The sequence below is a fragment of the Cetorhinus maximus genome, chromosome 3, assembly GCF_964194155.1.
Source record: "Cetorhinus maximus chromosome 3, sCetMax3.hap1.1, whole genome shotgun sequence".
Lineage (NCBI taxonomy): Eukaryota > Metazoa > Chordata > Chondrichthyes > Lamniformes > Cetorhinidae > Cetorhinus > Cetorhinus maximus.
Window position 1 is genome coordinate 194,852,506 of NC_135881.1, and position 21,069 is coordinate 194,873,574.

The 21,069-nt window shown below is 43.3% G+C and overlaps 2 protein-coding genes and 1 long non-coding RNA gene across 4 annotated transcripts; all 3 read right to left on the reverse strand.

Annotated features, from left to right (window-relative positions):
• Positions 1-624: 624 nt before the first annotated feature.
• Positions 625-2,541, reverse strand: LOC144679145 (C-C chemokine receptor type 4-like). The gene is made up of 2 exons (XM_078539506.1): positions 2,485-2,541; positions 625-2,190 (listed from the first exon to the last, which is right to left on the reverse strand). Exon 2 carries the CDS (start codon positions 2,168-2,170, stop codon positions 1,073-1,075), a length of 1,098 nt encoding a protein of 365 aa, XP_078395632.1. The 5' UTR covers positions 2,171-2,190; positions 2,485-2,541; the 3' UTR covers positions 625-1,072.
• On the reverse strand, positions 625-15,073 carry LOC144679146 (uncharacterized). Its single transcript, XR_013576255.1, has 2 exons — positions 15,027-15,073; positions 625-857 (listed from the first exon to the last, which is right to left on the reverse strand). It is a non-coding gene; the product is annotated as an uncharacterized LOC144679146 (long non-coding RNA).
• Positions 15,074-15,173: 100 nt separating this feature from the next.
• On the reverse strand, positions 15,174-17,922 carry LOC144673802 (C-C chemokine receptor type 4-like). Of its 2 annotated transcripts, none has more exons than XM_078535462.1 (2): positions 17,827-17,922; positions 15,174-16,338 (listed from the first exon to the last, which is right to left on the reverse strand). In XM_078535462.1, the coding sequence occupies exon 2, from the start codon at positions 16,316-16,318 to the stop codon at positions 15,245-15,247; it is 1,074 nt and encodes a 357-aa protein (XP_078391588.1). In that variant the 5' UTR covers positions 16,319-16,338; positions 17,827-17,922; the 3' UTR covers positions 15,174-15,244. The 2 variants fall into 2 exon arrangements, with proteins under 2 accessions (XP_078391588.1, XP_078391591.1); XM_078535465.1 differs by lacking the exon at positions 17,827-17,922 and adding an exon at positions 16,628-16,865.
• Between the last annotated feature and the right edge of the window lie 3,147 nt (positions 17,923-21,069).

A 21,069-nucleotide genomic window follows, 5' to 3' on the forward strand; every position in this document is an offset into this window, starting at 1 on the left:
GGGTATGATGGGCCATTGGGCGTGGATGGGGGCATGAGGGGCCATGGGGAATAGGTGGTGAGCATGAGCTGGCATGGAGTGGGCATAGGTGGCAAGGGTAAGGTCTTTTGACTTTATCTTTCAAAATGTTCCTGAATCCAGCTCCTGAGGGCCATGAACTGGGAGTCATGGAGAGGTTGGCCCAACTCCATGAAAATTGCCGGGGGCTCGGACCCTCATCCTGTGCCATAAAATATTGGGGTGTGGGATGGGGAGAGCATTCCCAAAATTGTGTCCCGCCCGCCATTTCTAAATGGGTCCAGAGTCTTTACAACTTTGAGAAAATCTCTCCAAGTTCTCTACATTTACCTTGTCAAACCCTTCCATAGTTTGATTTGTTTGCTTTTTTATATAGCCTTGTTAACCTTTTAGAGATCTCTGTATGTCAAAACTAGGCCTCTTTGTTCCGCTACGTAAGTTAGACATTTGTCTTCAGAGAAGTATGCAACCTGCTTTTAACTTACAAGAAAAATGTATCATCTCATTGTTTTCTATTTCACTAACAGGCTATTGTATTAATCTACCAGTACAATCAGGCTAGTCTTCAAATAAATCAAGGCTTACAAAATTGCATCAATTCCAGTGTTAGGTTTGGAGATGGTTTTATGTTTAGACATATGTTTGAAAAAATGTGAGAACAGAGTGTATATACATATATATTTACAGACACGTGCATATTGTACAAAAAACACCTGAATGTTGAAATACAGAAATGTGGACAACTCATATCCACGAGCCTTCCGTTCCCCAATGTAATTTAGACATTTGCTTTCCAACAATTGTGTGGCCACTTTTATTCACCAACCAAAATGTACCACCTCAAAATTATCTACATCACTAATAGGCACTTGTATTAATCTACCTGCGTAATCAGGCTACTCTTCAAATAAAACATTGTGAAAAACATTTACAACCCCATTTTAGTTTTGCAGATGATTTTGTGTTTAGACACAAATTAAAAGTAGCCTAAGTTTGCAGAAATTTGAGAACAGAGTATATACACAAAGATATTTACAGGCACTTTCGTATTGAACTAAAACAGTTGAATGCTGGACGACATAAATGTGGACGAGTCACGGCTACCAGAGGATTGTGATCGATGTAAGGTAGTAAAATCACGAGGGGCAAAATGAAGCCTGTCCCATAATTCACACATAATACATGAAGGCAAACAGGTGTGAAAAACTCTGCGGAGGTGCAATCTAAACTTTTCACCCAAAAACGCATAAATTATAGGATTTAAACAACAGTGTACAAACGTGATGGATTCAGTTATTTGCTGGGCAATAAACAGCCGTGTGCTGAATTCACAGCCAGTTAAAATATGCAGTTCTCTCAAAGACTCCAGGAACATCACTATGTTGTGCGGTGTCCAAAACACAAAAAACACAATCACAACAGTAAATATAACTTTTATAGCCCTGTGTTTCTTAAAACTTTTGTTTTTAAGCAGAGTTTGAATTATTCTTGTATAACAGAAAACCATTATAGCAAATGGGATAAAAAAACCGAGCACATTGGCTCTGAAAATTCTAAGAAATTTCCACCGTAATAATGTTTCAGATGGAAAGGAAGTATGACAAACAATTCTTCCATCAATGTTGTCGATTTTGTTATATATCATCGTGGGAAGAGAGGTGAACATAGCTACACACCACATCACTCCACTCGAAATAATCCCACATCGAACTGTCCTAGCCCTGACCGGAGACACAGCATGAACTATCGCAAGGTACCGGTCTATACTTATCAGGATTATGAACATTACGCCACCAGAGTAGCCAAGTATATAACAGACATTAATGATCTTGCAACAGGCATCTCCCCAAATCCATTCACTTGCAGCAAAATACGCCCAGAAGGGAAGGGTTATAACAAGAAGCAAATCACACAATGCTAAATTGAAAAGATAGATGTCTGTCATATTCTTCTGCCTTGCGTATTTTAGAAGAGTCCACAGTACAAAGACATTCCCTGGAAGCCCAAAGACAAACACGAGTGAGTAAAGCACTGGTAGGTAGCTTGCACCAACGTTTTTTGCAGGTTCCTTGTCACATGGAGAAAACAGGTCTTCATAGTCATAATTGTAGTCGCTGCTTGTGATGTGCAGCTTTTCAGTTGCATTCATCATGCTGTTGATTTGTCAGTAAACTAAGAACAAACAAATCCCAGTCAATGTTGGATATCACTGAATTAATTTACAGTTGGTTCGACAGAGCTGTGTTACCGTTTGGTTCAAAATTCAATTAGTCTGAGCTAGTAACAATATTGGACAATTAGATTAAGGGATGGTTCTGTGCATACTAGTCATTAATGCTAATGCTCTGAAATAGGAAAATTAATTCTCCAGATTCATTACATTAATAAACTACATTAATTGATCCTTTATTTAAAAGCAGTTCGAAATAAAAATTAGGAATAAAACCACATGCAAATAACACTTACTTTTCTCTCAGACAGGTAATTTTATGTTCTCTCAATATCCACACAAATTATTGCCTTAGAAAAAAGCACTGCAGACTGATGTTATTTCTTTCATATGTAAATGAGGATACAGAGCATTTCCTGTCATTTGTTCTTTTGCCAATCAGGCTAAATTAATCTCTTCTGAATCTGAACCCTTCAGCAATTGAAAACTGTTTTGCTTTATTTACTCCGTATAAACCTTTCATGATCTTAAACATCTCTAAACACCTTAGGCTTGCCTGCCCTAAGGAGAACAAACACAGCTTCTCTAGTCCATCCACGTGAATGTAATCCCTCATCCCGAGAACATTCCAATAAATCTTTCCTGCACCCTCTCCAGAGCTTTAACATCTTCCCTGATATGTGGTGTCCTGAATTGGACACAAGACCCCAGCTGCAGCTGAACTACTCTTATCACAGATTCACAGGATTTTAATGGCACAGAGGGAGGCCATTTGGCCCATTGTGTCGACATCAGCTCTCTAAAGGAGCATTATGACCTCGTGCTATTGCCCTGCCTTTTCCCCGTACCCCTGCACATTGTTTCTTTTCAAATAGTCATCTAATGTCCTCTTGAATGCTTCGATTGTACCTGTCTCCACCACACATGCAAGCTGTGCATTCCAGACTTGAATCACTGGTTGTGTGAAAAAGTGTTTTATCTAGGTTTGGCATAGTTTCCGGGTTTTGTACTCTGCCTCCATTTCTAAAGCCAGTGGTCACATGTATTTTTTTAACTGCTTCGTTAACCTATCCGGCCACCTTCAAATATTTGTGCACAAACGCTCCCAGCTCTCTCGCTACTTCCACCCTCTATACCTGTACCATTTAACCTGGTTTGTGAAAGGAGCATGCAAGGGATTAAAGGAGCAGACCTAGTCATTATGAAAATACACTTGAGTTGTGTGAATGAAAGGAAGTCTTGGCCACCACCAAGTTGGAGGTGAAGCTTCAGAATCTTTACTTAGAATGTTTAAGACATTAGAGGTGGGGGTCAATGGTTTAGAAGCTGAATTGCAGATTTTGCTGACTGCTTGCTGCATTAAATAAACGATCAACTAATATATATTAATAATACAATGCATCTAGAGAATTAAGTCTCTCATTAATTAACTCTTTTGTGCATCGGCCTTTATGAAGAGAATCCTTGCTGCATGAATGCTACAGACATCTTGTCACTTTGAGTTGTTGCTGTCTCAGCAACTTTCCTCTCTTTGGTGAGCATCCTTCCCATTTGCTTCCATGAATGAGGCACTAAACAGGATTGGCCTCCTCCTGCCTTGTTTCCTTTACGCTGACTCTGTTTGGAGGTTTTCTACATTTCCATTCTAAAGATTCCTTGCACCAATACAGGGGCACAATTGAACAAGAAGGAATCAACATGCAGCTTGTATGTAATGTTATGAGACAGCATTTCAGTAAAGCTGAGTTATATAAAAATCTCAGAGGGAAACTTTAAACAACTGTTATAACCTATATTTCTAAGTGGTATGTTTGAGATGCAACTCTAAATTCAGGAATCAGGCCACCAGTTCTCGAGGGGTTTTATATCAAAATACATGAGACATTTATTAATTTACATAAGTTAAATATATACACATGGCTACAAATTACTGCTATCATAACTTTTAACAAATTCCTAAACTAATCTCCATTAAGGCAACAGCAACCCATAGACTTAACCAAACACCAGGGAATGCATTTTAACCTTACGAATTCCAAATAAGGTTCCTTTCACTTTGGTTTCTGTGGAGACAGTTGTAGGCTTACAGCTACTTAGATCTTACATTGCCTCTACCCTGCACACATGAGAACCGTCCTCTATTATACCAAGCATATCTCATTGAATGTAAATTCTCATTGTATCACTAGCCCCTTTGAACTCCACCTCTTCTAACAATAAAACCCCTTTCATAGTACAAATTTTATTAGTAATATAAACACATTGCTTGGTCTCTGGTAGCTAGGTGTCAGATTTCACCCACTTCTTGAATGGTCTGTTCAAAAAACGCAAATGCTTGCTATATCTCTTACATTTCAAAGCACCCAGACGAGCTGGTTTTAACCCAATTAAGACACGCCCACAGACAAAACCTCTATTTTAAAATAAAAATATTTTCCAATAACATCATATACATTAATAGCTTCATGATAGTAACCACCTGAAATGTATCATGCAGATGGATGCCAATCGGCACAGTGGCTGTCGCTTTGCATTATATCTATGCCAGGCTACAGTCCCATCATTACTGAAGAAAATTCTGTCCTTTTCTTCAATATTCTTTCCTGTGATGTTGGTGTTGCTGGCTCGGCCAGCATTTATTGCCCATCCTTATTCGCCCCTGAGAAGATGGTGGTGAACTGCCTTCTGAACTGCTGCAGTCCGTTGTTTGTAGATACACCCACAGTGCTGTTAGGGAGGCAGTTCCAGGATTTTGACCCAGTGACAGTGAAGGAATTGTGATATAGTTCTAAGTCAGGATGGTGAGTGACTTGGAGGGGAACATGCAGGTGGCGGTGTTCCCATGTATCTGCTGCACTTACCTTTCTAGGTAGCGGAGGTTGTAGGTTTGGAAGGTGATATTGAAAGAGCCTTGGTGAGTTGTTGCAGTGCATCTTGTATATGGTACACACTGCCACTGTTGCTGCCACTGTGCATTAATGGTGCCGGGAGTGGATGTTGGAGGTGGTGAATGGGGTGCCAGTCAAGCGGGTTGCTTTGTCCTGGATGGTGTCAAGCTTCTTGGGTGCTGTTGGAGCTGCACTCATCCAGGCAAGTGGAGAGCATTCCATTACACTCCTGACTTGTGCCTTGTAGATGGTTGGCAGGCTTTGGGGAGTCAGGAGGTGAGATACTTTCTGCAGGATTTCCAAATTCTGACCTGCTCTTGTAGCCACAGTATTTATATGGCTGGTCCAGCTCAGTTCCTAATCGATGGTGACCTCCAGAATAATAAAACCCTATGGTATCTAACAACTATAAACAAAAGATACATATAGGGGGAGACTTTCTGCTTGGGTCCTGATATTGCCAATGTGTCCTGAACACTCACCCAGCATGGCAGGCAGGAGTTCCAAATCACTCTTAGAGTTAGCCCTCATTAACATGGTGTTGGCGAGCTGTTAGTGCCAATTGGCACCCTTCTGGATCTCGCGGGTTTCCTGCAATGTGGGTAGATTCTCATCAGTCTGGACCTGTTTCATGCTGAATCCACAGGTAGTGGCTTTTTTGTTATCATTGTTGTGGTTCTTAGATGAGGTTGTGCTCAGTCAGGATTGATGGATAATGCTGGAGGCAAGGCTGTGGGTAAACTTTACCTTTTGTTGAACATACTCCGAACAATGTATGTGTACAAGGTTTAGCAGGAGGCTTCACATTGCTCCACTTGCCTGGATGAGTGCAGCTCCAACAACACTCAAGAAGCTCGACAGCATCCAGGACAAAGCAGCCCAAATGATTGGCACCCCATTCGCCACCTTTAACATCCACTCCCTCCACATCTATCATTCCGAGCCTAGTGCTGTGGCCTGTGCCCAAATCCCCAACAGGTGGACAATCTCAAGCTTGCCTCAAGACTTTAGGTAGAGCCACTTAAAATAAAACTGATATGCGAATTGGAGGGGAACTTGGTGTTCCCATGCACCCGCTGTCCTTGTCTATCTAGTAGGGGAGGTCACAAATTTGTGAGGTATTGTTAAAATAACCTTGGCAAGATGCTGCCATGCAAATTTTAGATGGTCCAAACTGCTGTTACTGTACTTTGGTGGTGGAGGGAATGAATGTTTAATATGGTTGATGGGGTGCCAATCAAGCAAGTGGCTTTCTCTTTGATGGTGTTGGGCTTCTTCAGAGTTGTTGGACTTTCCCTCATCCAGGCAAATGGAGAGTATTCCAGCACACTCTTGATTTGTACCTTGTAAATGGTGGAAAGAATTTGAGGAATCAGGAGGTGAGTCACTCACCACAGAATTCCCAGTCTCTGACCTGCTTTGGTGATCTTAGCATTTATACAGCTGGTCCTGCTGAGTTTCTAGTCTATGGTGATCACCAAGATGTTGGTGTTGGGGGATTCAGTGATGGCAATGCTGCTGAATGCCAAGGGAAGATGTTTAGTCTCACTCTTGTTGGTGATAGTCATTGTTTGAATGTTACTGTCCAGCTACCAGCCCAAGTCTTAAAGACTTGTTGCAAGCAGGCATGAACTGCTTCAGTATTGGAGGAGATGCGAATGGGACTGAGCGTTGTATAATGAACAATGCCCAGCCCCATGCCTGACCTTATGATGGAGGGAAGGTCATTGATGAAGAGTTGAAGATGGTTGGGCCAAGGATACAGGCCTGGGGAACTCCTGCAGTGATGAGATGATTAGCTTTCAACAATGACAACCATCTTCCTTTGTGCTAGGCATGACCAGCCAATGACATGTTGCCCCATTGATCCTCATTTACTTCAGTTAAAGTTGGGCTGTTTGGTCCCACAGTCAGACAAATGCTGCCTCGATATGCAGGTGAGTCACCATCAACTCACTTCTGGAATTCAGCTGTTTTGTCCATGTTCACACAAAGGCTGTAAAGAGCCCTGGGCCCTGGTATTCCTCACGGAACCCAAGTCAAGCAGTGAGCAGGTTTTTGCTGTGTAGGTATATTTTGATAGCACTATTGATCACTCCTTCTGTTACTTCGCTGGATGTTGCAATAGCTCCAGTCATGCGATTTTCTATGATTCTAATGATGCAGTTTCAAAACTGTTCCATAAGAAGGTACACTGATGTATAAAATGTTAAATATAAAATATGTGAATCTATCTAGTGTTAAGCTGACTGACCATGTTAGGCTTCAGGCAGAAAGCCACACCAACCTATTCTGCCACCTACAACGATTGTTGTTTGCCAAGTCTCTGTTCCTGTAGACGTGTTAAATTAACGTTTAGTTAATGTTGCCCCTCCTCACCTTTCCTTCCACAATGTATCATTCTGCATTAAATTGGATCTGTCATTTGTCTGCCCATTTCACCAGTCTGTCAATGTTCTCCTGGAGTCTGTTACAGTCCTCCTCACTGTCTACTACATTCCCATGTTTTGCACCATCTGCAAACTTTGAAATTATGCCCACATACCCAAATCCAGATCATTAATGTATATCAAAATGTAATTAGTCCTAATGTTTACCCCTAGTGGACAATACTGTGTACTGCTCTCCACCATGAAAAATAACTCTTCATCACTGCTCTCTGTTTCCTGTCTCTGAAGCAATTTTGTAACCGCACTGCAAATGCCACTTTAATCCCATGGGCTTCAATTTTGCTAACAAGGTTATCATTCAGTAGTTTACAAAACTCCTTTTGAAAGCTTAGACACATCAACCACATAACCCTCATCACTCTCTCTGTTTCACAGTTTTTGTCCCATAACGTTAATTATCTCCTGGCATGGTAAATGTATATCTAATTCTGCTGACTGATTTTAGCCTTGTCTTTGAATGTGCTTTTTGTACTTTACGGCTGCCCATGAATGACACTCCTGGGATCACCCTCAATGTTCTGCCACACCTTGCATAATGTGTCACAGTTGCAGCCTGTCACAAAACATTCAAAGTACAGCAACAGGTCAATCAGCTAAACATATCCACATGCTGGTCTTTTATTTATGTTTCACAGGAGCCACCTCCTACCCGTCTTCACTTAGCCCCCTCAAGAGGTCCGACTTTTTCTTTCTTCCTCAGCTTCATTGCCAACTTCCCCTTGAATACGTCAATTTACCTCAACTACTCCCTGTGGTAGTGAGTTCCACATTCTAACCACTCTTTGGGTAAAGAAGCTTCTCCTGAATTCCATTTTGGGTTTATTGGCGACTATCTTTATGACTCCCAGTAAGTGGAAACATCTTCTCCATGTTTACCCTGTCCGACCCTTTCATCATTTTAAAAGTCCTCATCGAGTCACCTCGCAGTCTTTGATCGAGAGTAAAGAGTGCCAGTTTGTTCAATCTGTCCTGCTAGTTCTGGTATCATTCTTTGAAATACATTCACCATTGGCTCTGTATTTTTGTCATAACATGGAGACCAATATTAGTCTTAGTCCTCCAAATGTGATCTAACCAAGGTTCTTTGCGAGTTGAACATGGCTTCGATTACAAAAGCAATTCTGCGGATCCAGGAAATCTGAAATAAAAACAGAAAATGCTGGGAAATACCCAACAGCTCAGGCAGCATCTGTGGGAAGAGAAACAGAGTTAACCATTGAGGTCAAGACTGCTAAATGTTGAATTTGTGGTACAATGAAATACAAGCTTTAATTTGTTAACTAAGCATGGCCCTCCCCAACTGGGGAAGGATGAAGGAACCCGAGTGAGAGTATATAAGCCAATTCACCCTGAGTGTCTGGGAAGGAACTGGGAGAGTCTGTGACTTTGCTTTGCTGTCTTGAAAATAAACCTGTTTTAAGGTACAGGCTAGCTTCAGACTTATTCTTTCTCAACATACAATTATTAGAATTAACAATGAGCTTTAACTGGAACTGGGAAAATTTAGAAGTGTACCACAGATTGCGCCGTATAAGTAACTGTGCCGAAATGCATGCTTAGACCTATACTCAGTATATAAGTTGTTCCCTCATTTTTAAGCTAAGTGCTTACATGGTTAGGACTGGACATGCATTAGGCATCCGTCGCAGTTTTTTAGCTGAGAGATATGTTTACTGTTATACTGTCCTTATAAGTCAGCACAAGGGATCAAGGAGGCTGTGTTGCCAAGAACAATAACAGAATTACCTGGAAAAACTCAGCAGGTCTGGCAGCATTGGCGGAGAAGAAAAGAGTTGATGTTTTGAGTCCTCACGACCCTTCAGCAGAACTGAGTAAAGTTAGGAGAGGGGTGAAATATAAGCTGGTCTAAGGTGGGGGGTGGGGTGGGGGGAGAGAAGTTGGGGGGTGCTGGTGGTAGTAGGGACAAGCAAGTAGTGATAGGAGCAGATAATCAAAAGATGTCACAGACAAAGGAACAAAGACGTGTTAAAGGTGGTGATATTATCTAAGAGAATGTACTAATTAAGAATGGATGGCAGGACACTCAAGGTACAGCTCTAGTTGGGGTGGGGTGGAAAGACTGACAGGGCATTACAGGTATAGATTTAAAAATAATGGAAATAGGTGGGAAAAGAAAAATCTATATAAATTATTGGAAAAAGCAAAAGGGAGGGGGAAGAAATGGAAAGGGAGTGGGGATGGGGGAGGGAGTTCAAGATCTAAAGTTGTTGAATTCAATATTCAGTCCGGAAGGCTGTAAAGTGCCTAGTCGGAAGATGAGGCGCTGTTCCTCCAGTTTGCGTTGGGCTTCACTGGAACAATGCAGCAAGCCAAGGACAGACATGTGGGCAAGAGAGCAGGGTGGAGTGTTAAAATGGCAAGCGACAGGGAGGTTTGGGTCTTTCTTGTGGACAGACCGCAGGTGTTCTGCAAAGCGGTTGCCCAGTTTACGTTTGGTCTCTCCAATGTAGAGGAGACCGCATTGGGAGCAACGAATGCAGTAGACTAAGTTAGGGGAAATGCAAGTGAAATGCTGCTTCACTTGAAAGGAGTGTTTGGGCCCTTGGACAGTGAGGAGAGAGGAAGTGAAGGGGCAGGTGTTGCATCTTCTGCGTGGGCATGGGGAGGTGCCATAGGTGGGGGTTGAGGAGTAGGGGGTGATGGAGGAGTGGACCAGGGTGTCACGGAGGGAACGATCCCTACGGAATGCCACCAGGGTGGGTGAAGGGAAGATGTGTTTGGTGGTGGCATCATGCTGGAGTTGGTGGAAATGGCGGAGGATGATCCTTTGAATGCGGAGGCTGGTATGGTGATAATTGGGAGGGAGGAGAAGGCGTGAGGGTGGATGCGCGGGAGATGGGCCGGACACGGTTGAGGGCCCTGTCAACGACCGTGGGTGGAAAACCTCGGTTAAGGAAGAAGGAGGACATGTCAGAGGAACTGTTTTTGAAGGTAGCATCATCAGAGCAGATGTGACGGAGGCGAAGGAACTGAGAGAATGGGATGGAGTCCTTACAGGAAGCGGGGTGTGAGGAGCTGTAGTCGAGGTAGCTGTGGGAGTCGGTAGGCTTGTAATGGATATTGGTGGACAGTCTATCACCAGAAATTGAGACAGAGAGGTCAAGGAAGGGAAGGGAAGTGTCAGAGATGGACCATGTGAAAATGATGGAGGGGTGGAGATTGGAAGCAAAATTAAAAAATTTTTCCAGGTCCCGACGAGAGCATGAAGCAGCACCGAAGTAATCATCGATGTACTGGAGAAAGAGTTGTGGGAGCGGGCCGGAGTAGGACTGGAACAAGGAATGTTCCACATACCCCATAAAGAGACAGGCATAGCTGGGGCCCATGCGGGTACCCATAGCCACACCTTTTATTTGGAGGAAGTGAGAGGAGTTAAAGGAGAAACTGTTCAGTGTGAGAACAAGTTCAGCCAGATGGAGGAGAGTAGTGGTGGATGGGGATTGTTCGGGCCTCTGTTCAAGGAAGAAGCTAAGGGCCCTCAGACCATCCTGGTGGGGGATGGAGGTGTAGAGGGATCGGACGTCCATGGTGAAGAGGAAGCGGTTGGGGCCAGGGAACTGGAAATTGTTGATGTGACGTAAGGTGTCAGAGGAATCACAGATGTAGGTGGGAAGGGACTGTACAAGGGGAGAGAGAAGGGAGTCAAGATAACGAAAAATGAGTTCCATGGGGCAGGAACAGGCTGACACGATGGGTCTGCCGGGACACTTCTGTTTGTGGATTTTGGGTAGGAGGTAGAAGCGGGCCGTCCGAGGTTGGGCGACTATCAGGTTGGAAGCTGTGGGAGGAAGATCTTCAGAGGAGATGAGGTCAGCGATAGTCCTGGAAACAATGGCTTGATGTTCAGTGGTGGGGTCATGGTCCAGGGAGAGGTAGGAGGAAATGTCTGCGAGTTGACGCTCAGCCTCCGCGAGGTAGAGGTCAGTGCGCCAGACAACAACAGCACCACCCTTGTCAGCGGGTTTGATGACAATGTCGGGGTTGGACCTGAGAGAACGGAGTGCAGTAAGTTCAGAGAGAGACAGATTAGAATGGGTGAGAGGAGCAGAGAAATTGAGACGACTAATGTCACGCCGACAGTTCTCAATGAAAAGATCAAGAGAAGGTAAGAATCCAGAGGGAGGGGTCCAGGTGGAGGGAGAATATTGGAAGTGGGTAAAAGGATCCGTTGAACGGGGAGAGGACTCCTGCCCAAAGAAGTGAGCACGGAGACGAAGATGGCGGAAGAAGAGTTCAGCATCGTACCGAGCCCGAAATTTATTGAGATGAGGGCGTAAGGGTATGAAACTAAGTCCTTTGCCGAGCACTGAACGTTCAGCATCGGAGAGGTGAAGGTCAGGGTGTATAGTGAATACGCGTCCGGGGCTGGGATTGGAAAATGGGGTGGGGACAGAGGGACAGGTAGGGGTGGAGGGTCCTAGATGGGTGTTGGTGTCGATGAGTTGTTGGAGCTTGCGTTCCTTAGCACTTCAGAGAAAGAGAAAAAGTTTCTTGTTGAGGCATCGGATGAGACGAAGAATAAAATGAAACTGGGGGCATGCGCAGCTTTGAAAAAGGGTGCGGCGGTGCTGCTGGAGGGAGAGGTCGAGTGTGTTCATATGGCGGCGCATGGCACTGAGTGTGGATCTCAGAATGCGAAGGGAACAGCAGTCCGAGAAACGTTTTATGTCCCGGAGATACCTGTAATCCTGGGTGGGTTCGAAACAAGAGGGATGGAATTTCAGTTGAAATCCACGTGGGGTGAGTCAGAGACGGAGACAATCACTGAGAAAGGAAATATGGCTGTGAAAGCGGGTTTTAGTAAACACCTTGTCAAACACCAGGAGAGAAATGGAAAGCAATGAAGGTGAACAAGGCAGAAGAGAGATACGAAAATCCTGTCGGAGAGCAGAGCAGTACTTCTTCAAGGTAGGCATTTCTTGAAAAGGAGTGGCAGTCAATTAAACACAGAGATAAAAACAAAAAACTTATATATATAGATTTTTCTTTTCCCACCTATTTCCATTATTTTTAAATCTATATCTGTAATGCCCTGTCAGTCTTTCCACCCCACCCCCACTAGAGCTGTACCTTGAATGTCCTGCCATCCATTCTTAATTAGCACATTCTCTTAGATAATATCACCACCTTTAACACATCTTTGTTCCTTTGTCTGTGACATCTTTTGATTATCTGCTCCTATCACTGCTTGCTTGTCCCTACTACCACCCCCCCCCACAACTTCTCTCCCCCCACCCCACCCCGCACCTTAAACCAGCTTATATTTCACCCCTCTCCTAACTTTACTCAGTTCTGCTGAAGGGTCATGAAGACTCAAAACGTCAACTCTTTTCTTCTCCGCCGATGCTGCCAGACCTGCTGAGTTTTTCCAGGTAATTCTGTTATTGTTTTGGATTTCCAGCATCCGCAGTAGTTTTTTGTTTTTATCTCTGTGTTGCCAAGAAGATGTGCGGGAGTTTAAGGCACAGAGCAGATCATGCAGGAGGTTGACAAACAGAAATGGGTTCTCTGGGTAAAGGAATAAAGTACAAAGCTGATTTCACGCTAAAGGTCATATCTTTTGCTAACTCGTCAAATAGCTGTGCTGCAGCAAGGGAATATGATGTTACAGAAACTGATGTGATAATGGAAGAAGGAGGAATCAGCCCTGAAAAAGATGCCCAAGACCAAATGTGACATGAGAACAGGGATCAGCTGCTGACCTGTCTGAAGAAGCATGAATGGGAATGGGTTCTGAAAAATTGCCAGAACGGTTACATCGTCACCAGCAATGCAATGTGTGTACACACCCTAAGTGGACCAAGTCAAACTGAGTCCAGCAAGGATTTCAGAGCAACAGCTAGTAGGTATAACCGCTCTATGGAACCAAAACCTCTACTGTTGCAGTAGAAGACGAATATTGCTCAAGATTACCGAAAGGTTTCAATGCCAAAATTGCTGGATTCCAGCGATCATTACTCAGTGGCAAAAACATAAGTACCCTTTATGGCACAAGTGCCCTTTATCCGCAGGACATGAGAAGACAGGTGGTGCTAGCCTGCATGACTGATGGAGCAAAATTAAAGCCTATGGTAATTTGCAAACGTAAAACCATACTGTACGTCAAGTTCCCTGCAGGATATTTTGTGCGTGCCCAGGACAATGGTTGGATGAATAAGGATGGAGTGAAGGTGTGGATCAGTAATGTGTGGAAAAGGCCTTATCAAAGAACACAACTCATTCGTGTTGGATATGTTCAGATCTTTTATACCCAGATCAAGGGATGCCTACGAAGAATTGACACCCGCATTCCAGTTACAGGGGCCCAATGTCTGTCGTTCAACCTTTGGATGTGTAACTTTACAAGCATTTCAAGGATCATGTTCCTGCCAAATGGATTAGATGGATGGTTGTCGGTGGAAAAACCTTCACACAAAGTGGAAATATGCATGCTGCCTCACTTGATGTTCTGTGTGGTTTCACCATCAAATGGTGGGATGCAATTAATACAAAAACTGTCATCAAATCGTTCAAACAACGTGAAATATCCAATTCAATGAATGGAGGGGAAGAAGATTTGTTGTGCGAGGTGTGGGGGAGGGATGATTATGAAACTAATAGCGCCAAATCTGATCCAGAGTGTGAATCTTTATGATGATGCCATAGCCAAAGTGATTCTGGATGAATTCCATCTTTGCGTTGGATGCCAAAGATGATGAATTTGATGATTTTTAAAAAGTTATGATGATTGGTTCAAACTATCCTTGTAAAATGATTTCATTAATAAAAACATGACACGTTGATTTAATTTGACTTTCCAGTTTTTTTTTAACATATTTCAAAATGGTGACCACCTATACCAACACCGATGTTATGCTCAGCATATAAGTTGACCCCCATTTTTGGAAGGATTTTTCAAAGTGTCAATCGTCAACGTATACGCCACAATTTACTGTAACAGCATCGAAGGAGGTGATGAGGAAGAGTGGCAAAGGAAATAATGTTTATGATAGGGTGGAAGAGAAGAGACGTTAAATGACAAAGAAGTTGGTGGCACCAGGCCAAAGGGGGAGGTAATGGGATGAAATGATGTGTCCAGAGGAGATGTCATTGGCAGAATGATGAACAGCTACCGTTCAACAGTAGATGATCCTTGTGAAAGGACATTGGTGGGGTGGAAGGTAAGGTCAAGGAAAACACTATAGTGATTCTGGGAGGGAGGGGAAGGCATTCGAACAGAATCTCTGGAAATGGGTCGGATCTGGTCGAGGGCCCTGCCAACCATGGTAAGGGGGAGCTTCCCTGCTTTTTCATTCTGTCCCTCTAGAAAAGAGCCAGCAGGTTTGTTTGGTTTTTTTAACAGCATGATTAACCCGTGTTGCCACTTTTAGTGACCTGTGTACGTGTACACCCAAGACCCTCTGTTCCTAGAGGATATTTCGACATTTCTTTCCCAACAAGTATGTGGCCTCTTTTATTCATCCTACCAAAATGTACCACCTCAAAATTATCTATATCATTAACAGGCACTTGTATTAATCTACCAGGGTCATCAGGCTACTCTTCAAATAAATCATTGTAAAAAAAACGTCAACAACCCTGTTTTAGTTTTGCAGATGATTTTATGTTTCGACACAACCTAAAGTAGCATAAGTTTGAACAAATGTGAGAACAGAGTATATACACAAAGATATTTACAGGCAATTTCATATACTGAACTAAATAAAGGTGGACGAGCCATGGCCACCAGAGGACTGTGAACAAACAGAGGCAGCAAATTTGTGAGAAGCTGAATGAAATTTGTCACTTGCTTTATATTTAAGTAATGAAGGCAAACAGGTGTGAAAAACTCTGCGGAGGTGCAATCTGAACCTTTCACCCAAAAACGCATAAATTATAGGATTTAAACAACAGTGTACAAACGTGATGGATTCAGTTATTTGCTGGGTAATAATCAGCCGTATGCTCAATTCACAGCCAGTTAAAATATGCAGTTCTCTCAAAGACTCCAGGAACATCACTATGTTGTGCGGTGTCCAAAATACAAAAAACACAATCACAACAATAAATATAACTTTTATAGCCCTGTGTTTCTTAGAACTTTTGTTTTTAAGCAGGGTTTGAATTATTCTTGTATAACAGAAAACCATTATAGCAAATGGGATAAAAAAACCAAGCACATTGGCACTGAAAAGGCTAAGAAGTTTCCACCTTGATGATTCAGATGGAAAGAAAGTATGACAAACAATTCTTCCATCAATGTTGTCGACTTTGTTATTTATCATTGTGGGAAGAGAGGTGAACATAGCTACACACCACATCACTCCACTCGAAATAATCCCACATCGAACTGTCCTAGCCCTGACCGGAGACACAGCATGAACTATCGCAAGGTACCGGTCTATACTTATCAGGATTATGAACATTACGGCACCAGAGTAGCCAAGTATATAACAGACATTAATGATCTTGCAACAGGCATCTCCCCAAATCCATTCATTTGCAGCAGAATATGCCCAGAAGGGAAGGGTTATAACAAAAAGCAAATCACATAATGCTAAATTGAAAAGATAGATGTCTGTCATATTCTTCAGCAGTTTTTGTTTTAGAAGAGTCCACAGTACAAGAATATTCCCTGGGAGCCCAAAGACAAACACAAGTGAGTAAATCACTGGTAGGCAGCTTTCACCAAAAATCTTTGCTGATCCCAAGTTACAAGGAGAAAACAGGTCTTCATAGTCGTAATTGTAGTTGCTGTTTGTGCTGTGCAGCATTTCAGTCGTGTTCATCATGTAACTCTTCTATTAGTTAACTAGAAACAAACAAATCCCAGTCAGTGATGGTTATCACTGAATTAGTTCACAGTTGGATTTAAAGATCTGCGTCACCATTCAAACTTTAATTAATCTTACCTAGTAACAGTGTTGGACAATAAGATTATGTGATGTCTCAGGACATACTAGTCCTTAAAGCTAATGCACAGAAGTGGGAGGATTAATTCTCCAGACCCATTACTTTAATAAACGACATTATTTAATAATTTATTTAAAAGCAATTCAAAATAAAAATTAGGAATAAAACTACTTGCAAATAACACTTACTTCTTTTTTCAGACAGGTAATTTTATGTTCTCTCAATATCCACATAAACTATTGCCTTAGAAAAAAGCACGCCAGTCGTTCACTAGAAGTTATTTCTTTAAAATGTCAATGAGAATATGCAGAATTTCCTGATTCCGGGGCGTTCATCAGGGCTTTGATTGTATCCAATCTTCATAAATGTTAAGGCATATGAGGTCATAAGTTAAAGATAGAGGAGGAAGTTGAGTTCTAGAATAAAACTGACAACCCACTTCTGCAAACCACATCTTGCATATAAGGCCCTACTCCTAGCTGAAGGGCCCTTACAATAGTCGATCACACTTTGCATCAAGAATCCCTCCTACTTAGCTGTCCTAAATGGACATGGCCACCTGAACCTTTAGCATGTCTTACCCTGAGCTCCAAGTTTATCTGCATGCCAACCACCCCAATTTTTCCAAAAAACATTTCACACTCCCTGGAGTAGAATTTCTATGGAATTCTCTCAGCCTCTTGCAGTAGCTTTGGTGGAATGGCATAAGGCATCGTTTTTCCCAGGTTTATACGGGTTTTAAAGCAGTTGAGGGAGCCCTCCTCCAGATGTCATTGTCACCTTCTGTGTGATTGTCGGTAAAAATTAGATCTGCCTCTTCAGTCACCAATATTAAGCTCTTCGAAATTCAGGGGTTTCTCCCGCTCCGTCATGTAACTTCAGCAGAGGGTCCGTAGAAACCCTGTTTGGCTCCCAGTGATCTTCCACTTGGTTATGCTGTCGATCAGTGAGAACCCCCAAGGAAATTCCTGAGGGACAGCGATTCTAAACTGTCCACTCAGCATTTGCCTCTGGGCTACATCATGTCCAGCTCTTGCCCAATTCAAGAAGCACCCACTAAGCCTGAAGCTTTTCTTGTCTTCCAAACAACTATCTATCCAAGCTGAGACATTGCCACTTAGAACAAACCTTACCTTATTGAATGCTTTCTTAAAGATCATTAAGTACATCTACTGCATTGCCATTTGTTCTTCAAGCAATTACTTGTTGCAAAAATGCTATTAAATGTCAAACACAACTTGCTTGTAAGGAGCCTGAACTGGTTAATCTTGAAATAACTGCCTGTTAATCCTCAAATGAGTCTTAAGTGATAGTCAGAAGACAAAATATAAGTGTATTCCCTACCTTATCGGGCTAGCAATAAGTCATCAGGTTTTCCCTCACCTACCTCCTCAATTTGGTTTGGCCTCCTCCTCATAACAGATAAGACTTACAGGTTGACTTCTCTGCTGCAACTTCAAGTTCTCTATTGATGGTCATGTACATGTCTTCCCCTTTGAAAAGAGAAGACATTGAGCCTTTGGCCAACAAATGGAGTAGCCTAATGAGAAGCCAACATTGCAATGGTTATAGATGCATATAATCATGGAATTGAACATCACTCCATTGAGCCAGTGCTGGCTCTTCTGAAAACAATCCTCACCTGCTCTTTCCCCACATCCCTGCAATATTTTTGCCTTTAAAGTGTTTATCCAATTTGAAGGCCACTATTGAAACTGTAATCATAACCCTACCAGACAGTGCCTTGCAAATGCTAACAATTCATTGTGTAAAAGTGCTTTTCCTCTTTTTGCCCCGGTTCTTTTGTCAATCACCTTAACTTTAACGCTTTGAGTCCATATGACTCTTCTTCAAATTGACTTGAAATGTTACCTCTGTTTCTCTCACCACAGGTGCTGCCAGACTTGCAGAGTTATTCCAGCATTTTCTGCTCTTACTTCAGATTTCCAGCACCTGCAGTATTTTGGTTTCACCTTAACTTTGTGTCTTTTCTTTATCAACCCTGCAGCAATTGGAAACTTCATCATAGTATCACAGTATCACAGCATCTTTACAGTGCAGAAGGAGGCCATTCGGCCCATCAAGTCTCTACACAGGCTCTCGGAAAGAGCATTCCACTGAGTCCCACTCCCCTTCTTTACCCCCGTAACCTTGCACATTCTTTCTTTGCAGGTAGCAATACTTCATGATCTTAAACACCTTTAAGCCCCTTGGGTGGAATCGTCCGTGCCCGCTGGCGTCGGGGGCGGTGCAAATAATATGGTGAGAAGTCGATGTCACGATGTCATGAAACCAGTTTGTGACTGTCCGTTCAGCCCGTCGATGGGGGGCCGGGTTCCCCGCCATCCGACATCAGGAACCACATTGTGATACATCAGCACATCATTATAAGGCTAGCCTGCCAGACTCACCCCCCCTCCCCACCCCCCCCCACCCCCCAACCATGATGGATTGTCCGCCCATGTCGGCTTGATTGCACGCCAACTTGTTTCACAACTAAACGTAAGTGACTTGTACCTGGCGAGCTGCACTTTGCTCAGGACTTCGACGAGGTTTCTTTGCCTACCTTGCTTTGGGCAGCACTCACAGTCACCAGCGGCTGGCTTTACAGACAGCACCGCATCACTTTTAAGGGGGCGCATGGGCCAGGTCCCTACCACCCAGACCATGGCATTCAGGGCTAGGGCTTGCTTGGGGTAGGAGGAGAAGTGGCCTCAGGGAAGGGAAGAGGCTGCAGGGTGAGGGCTATACGTGGCAAGGTGTGGGGGTATCCCAGGGTGTGTGTGGGGGCGCAAGTTGATCTGTGCAAGTGGCCTCAAGATGGTGAGGGCTGAGGAGTCAGTCTCCGGAGCAGATGAGGCCAGATGGCGATGTGAGGGTATGTGTGAGAGAATGGGCGGTGATGTCCCTTGAGCTGACAGTGAGTGAGATGCCAGTGCGTGTGTGATGGGCTTGAGTGTGTGAGTATAGAGTGATGAGATGGTTGCCAGACCCTGATGGCATGGATGAGTTTATTCATCCTCTATCTGCATTGGGTGGCCAACCTCTTCTGTGCACATTGGCACTGATCACCACTGCCATCGCCTACCAAGCCGGAGTGGTAATATTGCTGCCCCTCCTGCGGCCAGTGCAGGGGAGAGGACATCACGGTGGGCCTCCACAACATCCAAAAGGTGCTCAATGGTTGCATCACTAAACCGGGGGGCGGCAGCCTTTTTGCCTTTCGGGGCCATCCTGTCTTCTCTGCAGCCACCTTGGGCTGGAAGCACTGAGACGTGTGCATGAGGCTAGACTTTAAATATGGAGTCCAGCATGAGGAAACGTCAAGGTGATGGCATTGCGGGCGAATGAGAGCCCGCCCACCATGCAAACGGTGTGCTTCCCGGGAATATGGCGGGTTTGGAACAATATGGTGTGAAAAGCTGCCATTGTGGCTGGCGGGTATAATGATGCGCACTTAGTGCAAATCTGGGACGATTCCGCACCTTAGCCTTGTCTGCTCTAAGGAGAACAAACCCATATGAATGTTTATCCACTTGAATGTAATCCCTCATCCCTGGAACCATTCCAATAAATATTTCCCGTACCCTCTCCAGAGCCTTAACATCTTCCCTGATGTGTGGTGTCCTGAATTGGACACAACACTCCAGCTGTAGCTGAGCTAGTGTTTTATCTAGGTTTGGCATAGTTTCTGGGTTTTGTCCTCTGCCTCTATTTCTAAAGCCCAGGATCCTATGGGCTTTTTTAACTGCATTGTTAACCTATCCGGCCACCTTCAAACATTTGTGCACAAACGCTCCCAGCTCTCTCGCTACTTGCACCTTCTATAACTGTACCATTTAACCTGGTTTGTGAAAGGAGGATGCAAGGGATTAAAGGAGCAGACCTAGTCATTATGAAAATACACTCGAGTTGTGTGAATGAAAGGAAGCCTATCCTTTTGGCTACCACCAAATTGTATGTGAAGCTTCAGAATCTTTACTTAGAATATTTAAGACAGTAGAGGTGGGGTCAATGGTTTAGAAGCTGCATTGCAGGTTTTGCTGACTGCTTGGTTAAAAAATGATCAACCAATGTATATTATTAATGTAATGAATCTAGAGATTTAAGTCTCTCACTTCTGTGCATTGGCCTTTATGACGAGAATCCTTGCTGCATGAATGCTACAGGCACCCTGTTCCTTTGAGTTGTTGCTGCCTCAGCAACCTTCCTCTGCTTGGTGTTTGATTCCATGAGTGAGGAACAGAGCCAGATTGGCCTCCTCCTGCCTTGTTTCCTTTACGCTGACTCTGTTTGGAGGTTTTCCATATTTCCATTCTAAAGATTCCTTGCACCAATACGGGGGCACAATTGAACAAGAAGGAATCAACATGCAGCTTGTATGTAATGTTATGAGACAGCCTTTCAGTAAAGCTGAGTTATATAAAAATCTCAGAGGGAAACGTTAAACAACTGTTATAACCTATATTTCTAAGTGTTATGTTTGAGATGCAACTCTAAATTCAGGAATCAGACCACCAGTTCTCGAGGGGTTTTATATCAAAATACATGAGACATTTATTAATTTACACAAGTTAAATATATACACATGGCTACAAATTACTACTATCATAACTTTTAACAAATTCCT